This window comes from Coloeus monedula (genome assembly GCF_965178545.1).
Source record: "Coloeus monedula genome assembly, chromosome: 5".
NCBI lineage: Eukaryota > Metazoa > Chordata > Aves > Passeriformes > Corvidae > Coloeus > Coloeus monedula.
In genome coordinates this window covers 20,433,437-20,451,194 of record NC_138785.1, presented here as the reverse complement: position 1 = coordinate 20,451,194, position 17,758 = coordinate 20,433,437, and the positions used below count along the sequence as shown (strand labels likewise).

Genomic DNA, 17,758 nt, shown 5'->3' with positions numbered 1-17,758 from the left:
ACAGGGGCAGAGGCAGTGCTGGTGCTTGGAGCAGCCTCTCCTTTGCTTCCCCACACAACAAGGCAGCCACTCCATCAGAATTAAACATCAAATTTATTGCATAATACTGTACTATGTACACACACATCGAAAATAAACATTTGATATAATTGTATATTTGTCTTCAATGCTGCATTAGAAAGAGGCTGGGGGTCTCTCCGTGTAGCCCACAGCTTGTCTTTAAAAAAAACCAACAAAACAAACCCAGAAGCCTAAAACCTTTTGTTACGAGGTGCAAAGTTCAATACTGTAAATTGAACATGGTGCATAAATACTATGTCCTAATAACAAGTCAATGTCAAAACCACCCTAGGCTTAAAATGAGATTTACACCAAGACCTGAAAAAGGGCAGGGGAGAAGGGAGAAAAATCATTCAAACTTCACTTAATGGGGCAGTGAGACTGAGAAAAGAGGACAAAAGCTTTCCAATCATACAGGACAGATTTAGGTAGTGATTCTTCTACATTTTCAGTCTAATTCATACAGCTTGTCCTTCAGGCCCCCTGCCAAAAAAGCTGCCAAGTGAGAGGGGCTGTTCTCAAACAGCAAAGTAACCCTCATTTGCAAAGATCAAACCAATCTCCCAGCAGGGGGCTATCACTCAAGTGGGGATCTCCTCCTCCTTTCTTTGACCCGACCTGATGAGACTGGAGATTGCACACACCTCCCACACTCACACACCCCTGCACATACATCCACACACACAACTCCTCTGGACAGAGGTGGCAGCAGCAAAAGCAGCCACCTTGCCTTGTATTGGAATAACAGGGCTGTTGGGATGGAAAAACAGGGCTGCCCAGCCACCCAGACTGCAGCCTTGCTAGGATAGAAACACAGCACAAGGGAGGCATTTAGAGAAACCTACTGTTACAGGCAGAGTTTGTCCTTCCACAAGCCTGAACACAAACCCCACTCCAGAGAGACTCTGAGGCTTCTTCAAGAAGCTTGCAAACAAGATTCAAGATGAGTGAGGAAAAACAAGCCAACCTCTGTAAACCACTGTATTTTCCATGAGACATCCTGGTGCAAAGAGACACAACATCACTAATGCACCACTCTGGAGTCACAAATGACATGCCAGCCCAGTACCATCCACCAAGGACCAAAGGGCAGAGGAGACATTTCCATTCAAAGCAAGCAAGAACCAGCTTGCATTTAAAAAGGGAGGAAAAAAGGGTGGGGGGAAGTCACAGCTTTTCAAAGGGCAGATCGCTATTTCATCCTCAGTTTCCACCATACCCTAAATGCAAGGGACATCAAAACATTTCAACTGGATTAAAAGGAGAGGTAAGAGTGTGTGTGTACGGGGGCAATAAAAGCAAACTACATGGAATTGCCAGGAGGGCAGTGATGTCAAGTTGGAGGGTAAACAACAGAAATGCCCACTGAACTGGTTTTGTTCAGCAGATAAGAAAATTCAAAGCAAGAGCCTCTCCCTGCTGAAGCCCCACAAAATGCTGGCAGCATCAGGCTGAGACTGCATCATCTCTATTATTCTTTATATTTACCACCCCCCCCACCTCCCAAAAAAAAAAATTCAGACCTATTCCCCTACAAAAATAAAGCCCAAGCCCATCGTTCTCTTGCTCAGCACCCAGGAGTCCGTGCCTGCCCCGTGGGGTCAGGCCAAGCTGAAGCCCTCGTAGTGGTCGATGGCCTGCACGAGGCGGGCACTGAGGACCTCCTTGCTGCTGTACTTGGGCAGGTCCAGCAGGTTGTAGCAGGTGTGAGCCACAGGCAGGTACTGCTCCCCGCTGGGCGTCGACTGGATGATGATGCGCAGGCTGGACATGCCGTAGATGGGAATGCGGTCGCTGCCTGTCAGGAACACTGCAGAGACACAGGGAAGGCCGGGCAGCGGGGGCAGGGGAGGCACCTCCCACCACGGCTGCACCCACAGGCAAATTTCAGCCCCACCCTGCCTGGACTGGACTCCCAAGGGAGCTGCAGGACAGCAAGGCCAGGGCTGGGTACCAACACTGGCCTTTATCTTTCCAGCAGTCACAGAATCTGAGTGGCTGAGGTTCAAGGGACCTCTAGAGGTCCTTAGGGCCAACCCCCTCTCAAGCAGGGCCACCTAGAGCCAGCTACCCAGGACAGAAGGGAGAAAAAAAACCACAATAGAGGGAAAACCCAGATCTGACTAGCAGATACTGCCACTCATGATCTATCACCCAACTTAATGCAATGAAACTCTGCAGCCACTCCCACCTGAGTCTTCAATTCCAGGAGATGCTGCATCACTGCAAGATACTTACAGAGAAATTTCTTCTTCTTTTCCAAGGGAAATGCATGGAAAGTCTCCCAGAACATTCTCACAGTTGGGTGTGTGGCCGTGTAGTCTCCCTTATAGACAGCGCTCTATAAAAACCAAACCACCATATTTTCAGCTGGCACTAGAATGCAAAGACTAAGTAGAACCCAGACCTGATCTTTTCTAGTATCTGACATCAGCTCACTGCCTGACAGCTTTGAAAGGGAACACAGGATGGGCGATGGGCAATGGCATGGCTCAAAGACCCAGCAAGGGCTCTCCTGGCAATGTGAGGAAGGCAAACATTAGGCTTTTGCTTTTCAGCTAATTACAACTGTGGAGAGCAATCCTGGAGTGCCTGTTCACAGGCTGAACTCATGAACAGGATCATATGTTCGGCACTGTAACTTGCTGGTCTATGGATTTTGAGAGGATACAACCCTTTCTGGGTGTTCAGACTCCCCTTTGAACCCTTGTGTACCTTTTGCCATTGTGCAATGGAGTTTTACTATAGGTGAAGACCCTTTGTCTCCTCCCTTCAGTCTTAGACTTCATCCCTAAAAAAAAACCAGATGGGAGTCCTTCTCCCTGTCCTTCCTCATCCTGAATTTCCTCCCTGAGCTTTATCTGTAGCAGGCCAGCACAGTGACAGACTTTTCCCGTGAGTGACAGCAAGGCCTACAAGGAGCATAAAAAACCAGAAAATGCATTTGTGGCTTATGCAATCTCCTGACACAGACCAATGCCCATCTCATGCAACTGCACAATCCTGGCTCTTGTGCTAAAAAAAACAAGTACAAGAGGGAAGCTTTACCTCCTCCAGTTCCTCCCAGTTGTAGTTACTGTTTCCAACTATCATGGCCCTGAGCTCTGTGGGCTGGAAGAGTTCCAGGACCTTCCCACCACACACTTTGAGGAAGCCAGTAGAAAAGGCTGTGTACCACTCTTGGATGGAGAGGTTGAAGATGTAATTTACGTAGGCTTCAACAAATTCTTCCCTAATGCATTGAGAGAAAGCAGGCAAAGGAAAGCACTTTTAATCACATGCCTAAGCAGCAGCACTGCCAAGTTTCCCTGTTTCTGCCTGTAAAATGTTCTGCAAACACGAGTCTCCAGCAGGCTCAACCCACTGCCCTCCTCTCACCAAGCCACTGCAACGTGGACAAAGTGTTCAGCAGCAAGTGCCACCACGTGTCTGCTTATTCCCTGGCAGCAGCGGCATGGGAGGTCCCCCAGGTTCTCCACCACTGAGAGAAATACTCTGGTCTTTTGGTGGAGGAATTCTCACCACATCCACTATGCAAAAGCAGCATAGAGGGACACGTGAGGAAGTAAAAAGACTAACAAAAATGAACACTTGGAGTAAGAAATCATCTACCAAAGGGGGAGTTATTTTCCAGTGCATTTGTTTTATTGTCATTTTCCCCACAGTCACCTGAGCATTAGGGAAATCCAAGATGATTAAGCACTTAACTGTTGCTTAATTCCTCTCCGGCTGTTACGGTCATGAACCCTGCATCAAGAGCATTTTATGAACTCCAAAGGAGAAAGGGAAAATGCAGGCATTTCCTGCTCTGCATTTGTCAGTTACAGCAATCCTGTGCATTCCCCAGTTCCCAATGAACTTTCCTCACATGGGAAAGGGCAGTGCCCACAGATAGGCACACAGCAAACTATTCAGGCCATAGGGCCGCAAATTGGTCCCTGGCCTCTCAATGTACAGGTGGAGGAAGTCATTCAGCACTGTAAGGTAAACTGACAGCCATGTCTAGACTTGGATTTAGAGGTTAGCTTGAGTTCAAAACTCCAATCAGGATGAAGCAATTGAATTTTGGAATGTTAAGCTGGTGGAGCTACACACTAGCCTTTCTCCTTAAGGATTTTCTTCCTTTGTATCCTATCCTGACTCAATAAACAGTTCCAGTAGTTAACCCTGGTGCTCTTCCCAAATGTTCTCAGCTAAAATTTGTGTTCCTCTGTACTGTATGGCATACAGTAAAAAAAAGGCTGATTTTATTTTGAGTGTACATGCCCAACCCAAAAACTTAAAGGGTTCTGTCACTGGCATTTTCATCTCTCCTCCACTGTTGAAGGGGTAGATGAAACACTCCTCCGGTTTTACCTGAAGTCCATCTTCTCTTTGCAGGGAGACAGAATTATCCTGCTCTATCTCCATGTGCATTTTGCAGGGAGGTAGCTCTTTAGCTGTGTAATTGCACCATTTTGGGCAGTAGTAAAGTAGGTAACACAGGCAAAGCTTTTGCTACAGCATTGGCTTTAGACACATTCAAAACCCTTTCAAATAATCAGATTAATAGGAAATTACTTCATCTCCAGCCTTGCCAGCAAGGTCTTCAGCAACCCTAGTACAAGTCCCTAACCATGCTGCTGAGTAGTCACTGGATCACAATGTTTTGCCAGCAGAGAAAGAATGTGAACACTGCTTCAAGTAATAAAGGCATTTGTAGAAATCCAATTACAAGATTATGGGAAGAAAATAGTTCAGCAGCTGGACAAAAAAAAAGGGGAGGGGGAAATGGTAGCTGTGCTAGTAATAACTCCGGGGTGTTCAGTCAAATGGAAAGGGATCCAAGTACAGCAGGTCCTTCTGGCTGTGATCAGGGATGGGGGTCAGGCCGTGCTCAAAGGAAAGTGTTTCTGGCTCCAGAATTAGGAGTACAAACAAGTCTGCCAGGCTCAGTTTTGCTGGTCATGCACAGTTCCTCTCTGAGCCACCAGGGATATTAACCTGGGTCAAAATCATACTCCAATCTCTGCCTAAAATGAGAAAACTGCCAAGGGTCTATATGGAGGTCTTTTATAGGGAAGACGTCAATCCAATTCCACGGTACATTTTCCAAACATTGGTGGAAAGGTGATGAAAACCTGATTTTTGTTCAGGTGCCACTAGTGCCCAGTAACTTGTGAACAACTGGTCTTAGAATTTGTTTGCAGTGACTGCTAATTCCCCCCCACACACACTGCCCCTCAGACAGGGTTTCTGTGGCACCTTGACTTCACCACAAACACGAGTCCATCCCTACAGGTGCCCCACTTGCCTGTTGTCCTTCTGCACCAGGATTTTATCTCCATCTTCAATCAGGTTCTTCTGCTCTGTCACACCATAGCTTTCCCTGCAGATCTGCACAAAACCAGGAAATTAATTTTAGCAGAAGTATTTTTCAGGGCATATGCCTAGAAGAAAGACAGAGTCCCCTTTCAGAGCTGATGACTGGCATGTAAAGGGTGGGCCAGAGAAAAAGGTATGTGCAGAAACTTCTGTTCTCTGCTCCAAGGACCCTGTGTGCTTCATCACCCTCCATCACCTACATTTGCTGTAGGACGGCTGTTAAGTTTACATGTGAACTTAGTAAGGAATAAAAATTATTTTAGGTAAACTTCCTGGGGAGAAAAACCCAAGAGGTGGATAACTAAAAACCTGTTTTTAACTAAGCGCGCAAGCTCTGACAATAAAACTGACTCCCTTTTTTAACAGAAACTCAGTAGGTTAATTCATCCTCTCTCACTGGAAGAATAAATGACACACACATCTTCCTGCTTTTGCCAGACTAGGAGGGCACCAGTACAAACCCACACTCTGTACACTAACTGGTTACCTGAAAAAAAATGCGTAAGGGTCAATTTTCAAGTTGCAACAGACAAAAGAGGCCCTTACGTGTGAAAAAGAATTTGGAGAAAAGTCTCTTTAGTTACTTTAAAGGTATCCTTTTTTCACAGACTGCATTAGCATCAGTATGGCTTCATTACCTCATCCCAAATTACAGCTCTGTCTTGCAGGAGACACAGTCAGATGCAGGTCTGACTCACTCCAGAGAGTTTATGTGCTCATTCATGAAACAAGGAAATGGCCACCACTCTCCTTGCTCAGCAAGGTTCTTCACAGTGTGGAGCAGTTTTATGGTACCTTGTTCTTACCCCAGGGCAGGCCTTGGACAGGCCAGAGTCAAAAAATCATCCAGCTCAAGATGAACCCATCATTCATATCATGTTAGAGCATCAGGTCTTTGAATAGTGACAACAAGCCTACTTTGAAAACCACTCAGCTTAATCTCCTTATTAGCTCGGTTTTCAGGACCACACAAACACAAAAGAAAGGAGTTACAGCAAAGAACATTTTTACATTAGCATGGGCTATGTGCTATAGGCATATGAAATAAGCTACAACACACATGACAATATAGATGGGCTTCAACTGTACCACAGTAATTAGAGTGTTGGAATGTTAAATGTATCTTACTGTAAAATTCAAACAGAATGTCTCCTCCACATCTTCCCCGGGGTAATCTAAAAGCTGTTGGAGACTCCTAAATAACAAGTAGGGGAAAAAAAGAGAAAAATAATAATCAGAGATTTAAAAAGCCATACCTCTAACAGGGAAAACAAATTCAGCAGAAGTAAACAGCATGATACATCTGGGCAGTAGGATTGCAAGACAGAATCTGAGTCACCTGAAGTGGTAAGAAAGAAATACACCTCAAATACAGAGATGCTTTGTTAGAAGCAGGATAAATGCCAGTCCACAGAAACTATCAAATGCAGTCCATGCCTACCTATTTCAAGGATCACCTTTAATGATCCTGGCTTTGGAACAGAATTACATTTCTAGTTCTTAAGTTCTAATTCTGTGTCATCACCACACAAAGGTCTGAGGGAGTAGAGGAAGAGACAGAAGTGGACTGCATCTGTATCCCCATCATACAGAAAATACTCTGCTAACCCCCAAAATCCTACTACTGTCTTCCTGGCATTTTACCTCATCATTGATAAACACAGCTGTCACTTTGTGTAGATAAATCAGATGGCACCTCAGAAAAAGAGATAAGACAGCAGTCAGACAGTGGGATCTTAAGTTCCCGGTGTTGGGAGGAACCAGTATCCCAATGCAATTAGGTAGAAAAGATTGGATACACCACTTAGAAAAAGTTAATCTTTCACTCCATTCAACTTCTTCCTGGCATAGGAGTAGGTCAGAACTGCTCTGGTCCATGGATGGGACAATCCACAGCTCTATGCACAGTTCCCTGCTTGCTAGCCTGAGGCTGGCTCAAGGGGAAAGGCTGAGGCTGGGATCTGGGATCACACACACAACCACACAGGACAGGGACAGGCTTCCAGCCCTGCTTGCAAAGGGGGGTGTGGGATGTGTCTTTTGGCTGTGTTGGCACCCAGTTTCTGCGGGTCAGGAGGGTGGGAGCCTAAGCAGATGGGTCCAATATCCTGTGGAAGAGAGGTCTTACACAAAATTCACCACCAACTCATATGTGCTGCTAGGACCACGGTCACCCAAATTGATCAGTCACTCAAAAGCATCAGGAGGTGTCTTATTGATCAGCTTTTACCTAGATTGGCACTTCTTGTTCTTAGTTGGATGGTCTACCTTCCCAGAAAAGCTGCAAATTTTGATTTTCATACCTTCCTTCCGTAGGGGATAGCTCCTTCAAATCCTCTAGGCAGGGCTTCACGTTCAAGAGTTTTTTGTACAGAGCCAAGGGAAAGTGAAGGTCTACCACTGTGAAATTGTATATTGCAAGACCACATATGATGCCAATCAAGTGAAACCAGTTGTGTTCTACAAAACACTGCAAAACCACACAGAGAAATCCTGATGAGACACACTGTCACCGGTGCAATGCACAGTACCCTATCCTCCACGCACTAAGCCAGACCCTGCTTTTCCAACTGGGAAGAAGTCAGAGAGCTCCCATCAGGTGCCACTTTGGTTGTAAAGTCCTTGCTGGTGTGTGGCATGGAAATGAAGCTTCAGAAACCATGCTCTATTACTTTTATAAGCCATGATCAGCTGTGGAAACAGCAGCTTTCCACCTTACCCGCCTTTTAACTCCTTTTTAAATACCTCTGCATTTAGACACTAACAGTGCTTCAATGTTTACTGTCTATGTACTGCAAGAAAATGTGATAACAATCCTCTCCCTATCACCCATCCTATTTTCTATTAAAAGCTTTTGCACCAGCACAGTGCCACCCAGGCAGATACACCAGCAGAGGTGCTAGCACAGGCCTCCTTTTCTTCACATATTGACTCTCACACTGCTGTGTCAGTCACAGACTGGCTGCCCACGTTTGTTAAATGTTCCAAATACACCCCTCACTTTCGGTGCTTACACTGTCATCACTCCTGGTGTCAAAAGACTTGTTTTATAGCACTGACATTAGGACTGAATGCTCTGCAATACTGCTTACAAGTTACAAAAGGTACCACGCCACTTCCTTCCTTGTAACCCCCCAGCCAGGACAGCCACACCGTAAGGGAAGACTAGCAATGTCATTTCCCATCTTGCTACCTCTGAAGGTGAAGAAAAGGACATAAACCACCACCTCCAGCCATCTGACAGTACAGATCTTGCATTCCACACTCTTCCAAAACCAACAACCTTACACTACAATATTTCTGGCTGTTTAGAATTTCCTCACATAAAGCATTTACAACGTTAGATCCTGAAGGCAATAGTGATGCATGACTAAGTGGATTGGCTGCAATCATGTGAACAGCAAGGGGGGCACAAAATTCTAATGCCATTACCACCTAAACCTCTCATTCTGTAAAACAGCACATGACCATCACATCCATGATGATAAGAGCTCTATAACCTGTCACCTGACCCTTAGTACGAGTTTTATTATGGGATAAGAATAAAGAGAGAGCGCCAACTCCTTAACAGGCACAACCATCACCGTTCTGCTAAGGTTAATGGACCTATTTACACTAACTGAAAATAGAGTTCACATTGTACCACAGGTAGAAAATGAGAGGAAGAACATTTCTTTCCCACAGTTTGCCACTAGCTTCCTTGTAATTTAAATGCAGCATATTATTCCAACCTGCAAGTATAGAGGGCAAAGACTTACCGTGTCTGAAAACCACAGCAGGTTTGACTCTGGGTAGTAAGTGAACATGCCATAGATAGGGTTGAGTAGTTCTTTTAACAACAGGAGGAAAAATTCCTTTGTCACTCCTCCAGCATCAACAGCTTCCTCACCATCAAAGATCACCTGCAAAAAAAGCAGGTCAGTGACAGGGGTGCAGAGCTGAGACTGAGTAAATCAGACTTCTCTCTAACTGGGAGCCATGCAAAGCAATTTGTCCAACATGCCCAAACCCATGGCAACCCACGAGCTCGTTTCAGTGCTCTGCCTGCAGGGACAGAAGTGGAACAGGGGTGGCAAATCAGATATTTTGAGAATGTTTAACTCCTTATGCAAATCATAAATAACCACCTGTCTTCCCAACAATCAAAGCAGCAGCATGACAGCAGCTACTCAAGATTGTCACAATCTCTCAGAGATAGAACACATCCTATTGTAAACAGCCTGTTCCTGCAAAAGGGCAAAACAGAGACTGCATAACATCATAAAATGCTTCCTCCCCTGGCTCTTGTACACTTGACACACCAGGAAAAGAGTAAATCCTGTGCTTGCCTTCTTGTAAACTATCCACTGCCAAAGCACTCCAGGAGACAGAAAGAAGACTCAGCCCTTGCACTGACTAGATTGAGTGCTCCTGTGTGCTATACCTATGGAGAAGTTACTGCACACTGGTGTAGTGGTAATGTGAACGGCTGAAAGGCTGCAGAAATGTCTGCTGGACACAAGGGTGCTAAAGATATGAGGGAAACTTACTTTGAGAGGTTTTTTCAAATCAATGTCTGAATGGATGCTCAACTCCCTCAAAGCATCACCAACTAAATTACTCCTGCGAACATGAAGGACCAGGAAAGGGCTTCTGGCCAGCAGAGGCTCCAGGGTGAGAAGCATGAAGACATTCTGCAAATTTGCACCGTTTATTGCAACCTGTAAATACAAGAGAAGTGAAAAGCAGCCACAGCTCAGCTTCTTTCTTCCTGTGAAGGGAAAGCAGTTAACAACTACATGCCTGGTGTTCCTTTCTGCCTTTTTGGTTTCCTCAGGGTTCAAGAATCCCATGCTCACTCTGTACTGTGATACCTTGAGAGGCATCACCTAAGGCATCGCTCTGAGTGTGCCTGTATGCCTACCTGTTCCCCCATTTCCCACACCAACACTTTTGAGTCCACTGATAAATTCGCCACATTTGAGCAACAGAGATCAAATCTCTGAATGCTGTTTTTTACATTAGGCAGGTGGGTGGGGAGAAGAGGCCTTATTCATGCTCAGTTTACTGAGTCAAGAAGCTCAGTGTGAACACACCCAGGTAAGTGTGAGTCCAGGAGGGAAAACAGTGCTACAAATATACCAAGCAAGGAGCCAGCTGACAAATGCATCTGGCAAGGCACCAGGGAACCCATCACATACAATTCAAAGCCCTTATCCACATGGATCTTCTGGAGATGGGCAAGGCACAAAGTCCAGTCTAAGCTTTGGCTGCACTTAGTTTGTCTTCTCACGCATTATCCATAGTAAACGGCAAATTCGCATTTGAAAATTCAGTTTAAAGATCACTTAAACCTGATACAGAAATCCACCAGGGACCAGGCTTTCTCTGCTCCAGCACTCAGAGAACACCGGTTTCCCTGGCATCTAAGTAGTTGTCTTGCTAAAGGTCCTGTCTCTCAGGACAACAAACCCTGTACCTGTCTGCTGTTCTGCCAAGGTAAGGTTGATACCTCCTCTCAGCAGTGCACTGCTCACAAATTGGGCAGCTGAAAACATGCAAGAGGCTGACAAAATGAGAGCAGGAGCAAGTGACTGCAGCATCCGAGCATAGGCCAAGCCTCCTCTGCCTTGCTGCAGGCTGTGTGCTCAAGCAGGCATAGAAAAGCTAGGAGATGGGTATGACATGGAATTAGCACCATGGCCACAAGTGACTGTGAGGACAGTTTTCCACCCTGAAGGAACCTGACAACCAAGGATCTCAGCAAACTTATTTCACAGAGGATGGGACTAGTCCCAGCCCCAGCTGCACTGGATGAGGGCTCAGTGCCCAACGCTTTGCCTGCCTCAGGAGGCACCTGTGTGAGCAACGCCTGGCACTGGGGCACTTGCACTGGCACAGAGGCCAGCTGCCCTTGCCACAGCCTGGCTGTGAGCTGGCTTGGCTGCCACCTACAGGGTGCTGGAGCTGGACACCTGCTGTCAGCACACTCCTGGAGGACCCCGGGGCTGTGCCCTCACTGCAAATGGATGGATGGGCTGCTGACAACAGCTGCTGCCTGCAACCACAAACAGCACCAGGAGCTGCTCTACAACACTCTCCTCATTGTTAGAGGGAACAGCCACTCCCACACCAGGCAGGAATCTGGAAGCAAGTGTCCACTTACCTGAACGTTTGTCTACTTATCCAGTCTTACAGCTCCTCTAACAGAGGCCTCACCTTACTCCTTATCCTTGGACTATCATAAATACATAACTACTCCTTCTCTATACACTTTAAATTGTCACCACGTGCACATCCGGCAGTTCTGATGTTGCCAGACAAGCATTTTGAAGGGAAAGACACCAAGCACTGCCTCTGCAATATCCAGGGCAAAGAGGTTCTCCAGCTACACTGCTCTCCTGTATTATGGAAACAATAATGTGTTGTACCACCAGCTCCCACTTAACACCCTTTCCATGCAGGCACCGTTGCAAAAGGCAGAAAAAAAGAAGTGTGTCAGGAAAATTGGGAGAATGATTACCTGCATCTGTAATTCTGCATCTGTCTGTAACATCTTGGTCTTAGCTTGAGCATCGAAGATGAAAGGGTAAGAGCAGAGAGTCACAGCGTCCTGCAAGAAAGGCAGGCAAGATTTGTTCCTATCCACAGCTTCCAGAGCACTTCTTTAAAAAAGAGTCTTGAGAAACAATTTTCTTACCTGCATGATAGATGGCCTTACTTTCTGTGAAAGAAAAAGAGAAGTATGAAAATCTTTTACTCTTTCGATTTTATGTCGTGTGGGTTTTTTTGGATGGACTAGTCCAAAGGTGACCCAAAGTAAATTTTCCTCCTTTGGGACCAACAACCCATTTTTCTTCCTCTCAAAGAAAAGCATGGGAACTTCCTTCTCAACAAAATGCACAAGTCTAATTCAAAACGTGACCAGCAAACACTACTAAGAAGACTGACTGACACAGAAGCCTGTGTTAGTCTGCCACGGGTGAAACGTGCTCTTATGAAGAGCAACAAAAAAACTAGTCCTCAGGCAGAAACCATATGAAACAGGAGAGACCATAAGGCCACAACATGGTGATACAAGAACACCCCTGCAATGCAAATGACTCGTCATTAGCCATATTGACACGTTTAACTATCCCTTACAAAAATTTAAGTCAGTATTTTATTGTTCTGCTCACTAAAAGCACAAAGCAGCACTATTTAAATGATGGAAAATAGAGGATGGGGACACAGCACACACAGCATTTACAAAGCCCATGAAAACACACACAAAAGTTATCAACTACAGTCAGGTTCTACTCTTGCAGCATCCCTCAGCAGATGTTTTTTGGTGGTTTTTTTACACTTGGGATTCCTTTCCTTGCTATAATTAAATAAACTCACTGGGTTCCCACACAGCATATTCCAGCCCTCAGCTTAGTTATCTCCTTTCTTACAGATGGGAAAGTGAGACATAAAAGAGGTGAAGGGTCTTACCCAAGATCACCCAGCAGGTTACTGGAAGAGCCAGGAATAGAACCCACATCTCTTGAGGCTTGGTTCAGTCCCCTAGCCAGAACGCCACACTGCCTCCTCTTACAGAGCAACATTTTAACATCACTGGCTACATTATTCACAATACCTGCCTAAACAGCAGAAGTAAAGGGCAAAAATTATAATTTTAGAATACAGGACTTGGCTCCTGAGGTCTTGATTACATTAAAAGGATCCAGCGACTGAATTAATCCCCTTGTGCAAAGACTGAATGAAATTCACATGAATAATCACAGAGACTGTTGCAAGCTTTGGTTCAATATTGTTAGCTCCAGAACTCTTTTGACAGCCTTTTTTGTTTTTAAGTCAATTTTGCAAAGCCACCAAGTACTCAGATCTGAGAGACTAAACATACAGATGCTCCTATACTGAATACATTACACTCTCATTAAGGATACTGAAAATACAGATCTACAGCCAGAGACACAAACATGGACAGCTTTTTCATGACTATACATAAAACCTCTTACCATTCCAGCCTGGTGCAAGAACCACATGAGATAATCCTCCTGAATGTCCACCAAGCTGGAAATCTCAGGGATATAAAACTTATCATATTCCACGTGTTTAACCTTCTGATTCACCTAGTGAAGAGAACAGATAAAAATATTCAGCATATTTTAATACATATTCAGCATTTTTCTTGTAACACACAGGTTTGCTTTCATAAAATCAATTGTAACAACTTGCAACAAAAGGACCCAGAAAGTCTTGCAAAAAACACACAGTCTCTTGTATTTCAGTACAAACCAAGAAGAATCAAGATAATCCTCTTTCTAACTTATTTTAGCTCCCTCTCCTCCTCAACCAGACTACTCAGCAACAGCACAGTGAGAGTGGAGGCCATCAAGGGACAGGTGTTTGTGATGCAAAAGTGCATGGCCCAGCAGCAGCCTTGTTCAGGGTGACTTTATTTGTAGTGTTTGAGACAGGTCTAAACAATCTTCAAGAACCTCGGACTCAGGAAAGCCACTAACATCTTTCCCACGAGGTGTCTTGGTGGACAGTGACACAGCTCACGACTGGCAAAGAGCAGGCAAGACTGAATCATCTCGAGCCAACACATGCCTGGGCTTTCCTCTCACCTTGTGGAGCTTCTCCAGAAGCCTGAGAGCAGCTGTAATGTAGCTGCTGAACAGGACTGGGATCAGCAGCGTCTTCCTTCCACTGAGGAGGTACACCACTGCACCTTTGTAGAGGTCCACGAGCCTGAGGAAGTATCTTGGGCACACTTGAGACCACCAGTTATCTGGAAAGCAGAGGACATCAATATAAACCTTAATCAAAGGCCAGAGTAACCCTTAAATAAGGGGTTACAACTGAGAAAAGGGGAATACATCTGAAGACTCTTCCAAAAAACTTCCCTATTCTTGCCCTAGTTGTAGTGATGCCATGAAGATTTTTGCCTTTTCTTTTATACCCCTGTTATACCTTTTTACAGCTTCTGTATTCTCAGTGCTTTTTGCCTACATTCTTGGACCTGTTTGTCAAGCTAAGAGACTAAACATTTTAGAAGCTTCGTAGCCAGGGATCAGTGTGCCCCAGACCCCAAGGTCCTCTCCAGAACATATTCTGTAAACCAAGATAGAACCATCCAGGGGAAGGTTCCTTGGGGAGGGGGGCTCACTTGAGCCTCTCATTGGGGAATCTTTGATAGATATGCTAATTAGTACAACCTATAATGTTATACCCAATGTTGGGGGGGATATATACACGAGAAGGAGAGAGACACAGAGACACAGGGAAAGACTCAGTGGGGTACATCTCGATGCATATGACCTGGATGTGTACACCTAAGGATCCTTAAGAATAAATACCAAGGTAAAATCCCTTTTCCCCTTCTAACCGTGTATGCCTCTTGATTTTAAGACCAGGAAAAGGCATCAGTAGCAACAGGAAAGCAAGGCAGAGTTATCTAAATACCAGAAACTGAAAAGCTCCTCCCTTTCCACTCTCATCTAACCACACCAGTCATTACCCAGCCCAAACCCTGATCAGGGTGGGAGCCTGAATTTGAAGTTTTTCAGCCTTCAATTCAAGCCACTGTTTCAAGTATCTGGCATTAGATACTGTGATCTTGTGGGCTCTCTCTCAGGAGTGACAAGGAAAGAGTTGCCTGGGCAATTCTCTGTAGCACCACATACTTTTCTAGCAGGTGTCAGAGTGTGTCTCCTGGCACATCTGCACTAAAGGATTTAACCCCCTCTTTAGAGAGGCTGATTTCTTTCTTGAGAAGGACAGGTAACCCTTACTCTCCTCTGAAGGGACCCTGACTATTAGCTTCTTTCCTAGAACCAATCACCTGCAAAGTAGAAGCTGAAGCCTAGGAAACCATTATGTCATGTTAGAAACGAACAATTTATCCTCTCAAGTGTCAACACAATAGAGTCTGACAGGCAAAAGTTTGAGAACCCTTTGCATTTCTGTATGCTAAAAATCACAGAGGACTACTCCAAGTAGAAGAGGAAACAGACCCAAAGCCTCTTTGAATAATAATAAAAAAATCACTAAGCCTCAAAATAAATTTGCTGGAGTGATTCTTTTGGAGGTCTGAATGCATCACATAGCATTTTACATGATAAATAATACCAGATTTAGTACAAGACAGCCTTAAGAAACAGAGTAAGATAACAAGTACAGTAGTAGCTTAACAAACGTGAGTAACAATCATTAAGCAGTATATGTTCTGTTCAGCTTAAAATAAGCTCACAGGAAAATATATTAGAAATTAAAAGACTCAGAAGTGGGAGAAGAGTTGAAGTGTTCAGCATAGTCACAGACCAACAGGTTCATCTGCCATCTTGCAGAGGACAAAATAATTTGATATTATATTTAGTATCCTTTTGTTTACCCTATACAGAAAAGATATTCTAAAGTGATCGATAGCTGACCAGATTTAAGAGAGTAGGATCATTTAATCTTCATGAAATACAAAAATCTATGTTTCTGTAGAGGAATGCAAATTTATCTGGAACTGAGTCTCTGAATGCTGGTAAACTAGGTAAGGTAAATTAGATTAACCTCCCCAGTAAGTGTTCTTTGAAATGATATTTTACTTCTAAATTAAAACAATTCTGAAGTGACACTTACCAAGCACTTTGCTGGGGTTGGTATCCAAGCGCAGAATAGCCATTGCTAGAGGAAGTGTCAGAGAAATGTAATACTTGGAGTCTTGGAAGGGTGGGAATTCTGGAAGAATCAGATAGATCCTCATTGCCTCAACATCTGGTGGCGAGCTGGACAGCTGAGGAATCAAAAAGCTTTCAAAGCTCTTCAGTATCTAGAGAGAAAACAAAACAAAAAAGACAGCTTATCCTGGGTGATAGAGCACCTACAATGTAGTTGATGTTTAAGAGCTGATGAAATGGTAAAACCCTGCTTTAAAAGTCAAACCCAGAGCAAAAAAACCCCAAAGCTATAAATATTATAGCTAAAAGTGGCAAGGGGAACATGTATGCTTTTATCCCACAGCTCTGCACTTGTGAAAGAAATTCTCTGAGTTAGAATAAATTATACAACCATAAAGTATTCAACTCCTGATAGACACATAGTAATTACAAATATAACATACACAGAGTTAACTTCAGCAGACATTCAAGTATTAAATGCCATGAGATAAAACTTGGTTTTAAATAAAAGTCTTGGAGACACATTCTGAGGAGGTCAAAATCAGCCCAGGTCAAAGGAGAAGTACCATTAAGTGTCTGGCTTCTAGATTTGCAGCACAACCTTTCCCCAAAAATGCTGCTGGTACTTGCATGCTAGAGAGGGATAAAGCCTTAATTTCCCCTCTGAATACCCAAATCTTGAAGTGCAATACCTGCTCTAGGAGAATAGAGTGCTGGGAGTTCATCAGCTTCTCAAACAGCACTCTGGTGGAGTTCAGATCAATCCCTGGGATCTTTGGACTGGTTTTAAAATGTTCATCGATTCTTTAAAAAAGAAATCACAGACAGACAGGCATAAGTTTAAGGGAGACCCCATTACCTGTGTATTGACATGGCCTGAGAGCAAGCAATAGAGAAATGACCACTAGGGAATTCATAGGACTAGAAACAAAGACTCTCCCTTCTGAATTCCTCCGGGCCTTGGTTAGGGCTGGGATTCTTGCAGAGAAACACTCCATCAAAGTCTTTGGTGTCCCCAGGATTCCTTCACTGTCTTAAGAGCGTTGTATTAGACACTCTGAAGGGGAAGACAGCTACTAAAGATGGGATGCATTTGTCAGTTTGACGGTGTGACTGTAACAACATGAGGAGCTAAACACAGCCTGCTGTAGTAGAATGGCTATTTCCATAACAGCTCCGGCTCCAGGCTGGAAATAGCTCCCCAGGGACATGCCATGGTACAGAGCACTCCAGGCTGTGCTCTGCAAAGGCAGTGCTGGGTGTGCTCGGACACACAGCCACAGAAAAGCTGCTCCTCCATCTAATCCTGTAATCCAAACAGGCCTACATGGCCTTAGGACACTGGAGGGATGCACTGGGGTATTTCCATCAAGTGCACCATGACATAAGATTTCATGTATAAAGGTACATAGTTAAATATAGCCTCATTTAAGGCTTCAGAATTTATCATTCATTTGGTCAAAGACTTTCCACAGAAGTTAAGTCCTGCACCAGCCAAGACATCACTGAAGGGGAAGAACAACTGCATTTAGCCGATGAAGCCATAAACTCCACTCATTTCCACATTCAAAGGAGACGTGAGACTATTTAAAGTGACTCAACAACTTGGTTACCTCAACAAGGGTTTTAAACCAACATGACACAACTCTCCTGATGCAATAACATGTCACAACACTAGAGAAGAAACCACTGGA

The 17,758-nt window shown here is 44.5% G+C and overlaps 1 protein-coding gene across 3 annotated transcripts in view; it reads right to left on the bottom strand.

The window, feature by feature from the left end:
• Window positions 1-74: 74 nt before the first annotated feature.
• Window positions 75-17,758, bottom strand: part of HERC3 (HECT and RLD domain containing E3 ubiquitin protein ligase 3) — a 45,263-nt gene continuing 27,579 nt past the window's right edge. For all 3 annotated transcript variants that reach the window (XM_082282663.1, XM_082282664.1, XM_082282665.1), the window contains 14 exons: window positions 16,757-16,868; window positions 16,027-16,216; window positions 14,022-14,185; window positions 13,407-13,520; window positions 12,104-12,127; window positions 11,927-12,016; window positions 9,954-10,124; window positions 9,183-9,326; window positions 7,728-7,894; window positions 6,553-6,619; window positions 5,354-5,436; window positions 3,109-3,292; window positions 2,299-2,401; window positions 75-1,870 (listed from right to left, as the gene is read on the bottom strand). In XM_082282663.1, the coding sequence (XP_082138789.1) occupies window positions 1,662-1,870; window positions 2,299-2,401; window positions 3,109-3,292; window positions 5,354-5,436; window positions 6,553-6,619; window positions 7,728-7,894; window positions 9,183-9,326; window positions 9,954-10,124; window positions 11,927-12,016; window positions 12,104-12,127; window positions 13,407-13,520; window positions 14,022-14,185; window positions 16,027-16,216; window positions 16,757-16,868 (1,822 nt within the window). In that variant the 3' untranslated portion in view covers window positions 75-1,661. The remainder of the gene's footprint in view (window positions 1,871-2,298; window positions 2,402-3,108; window positions 3,293-5,353; window positions 5,437-6,552; window positions 6,620-7,727; window positions 7,895-9,182; window positions 9,327-9,953; window positions 10,125-11,926; window positions 12,017-12,103; window positions 12,128-13,406; window positions 13,521-14,021; window positions 14,186-16,026; window positions 16,217-16,756; window positions 16,869-17,758) is intronic.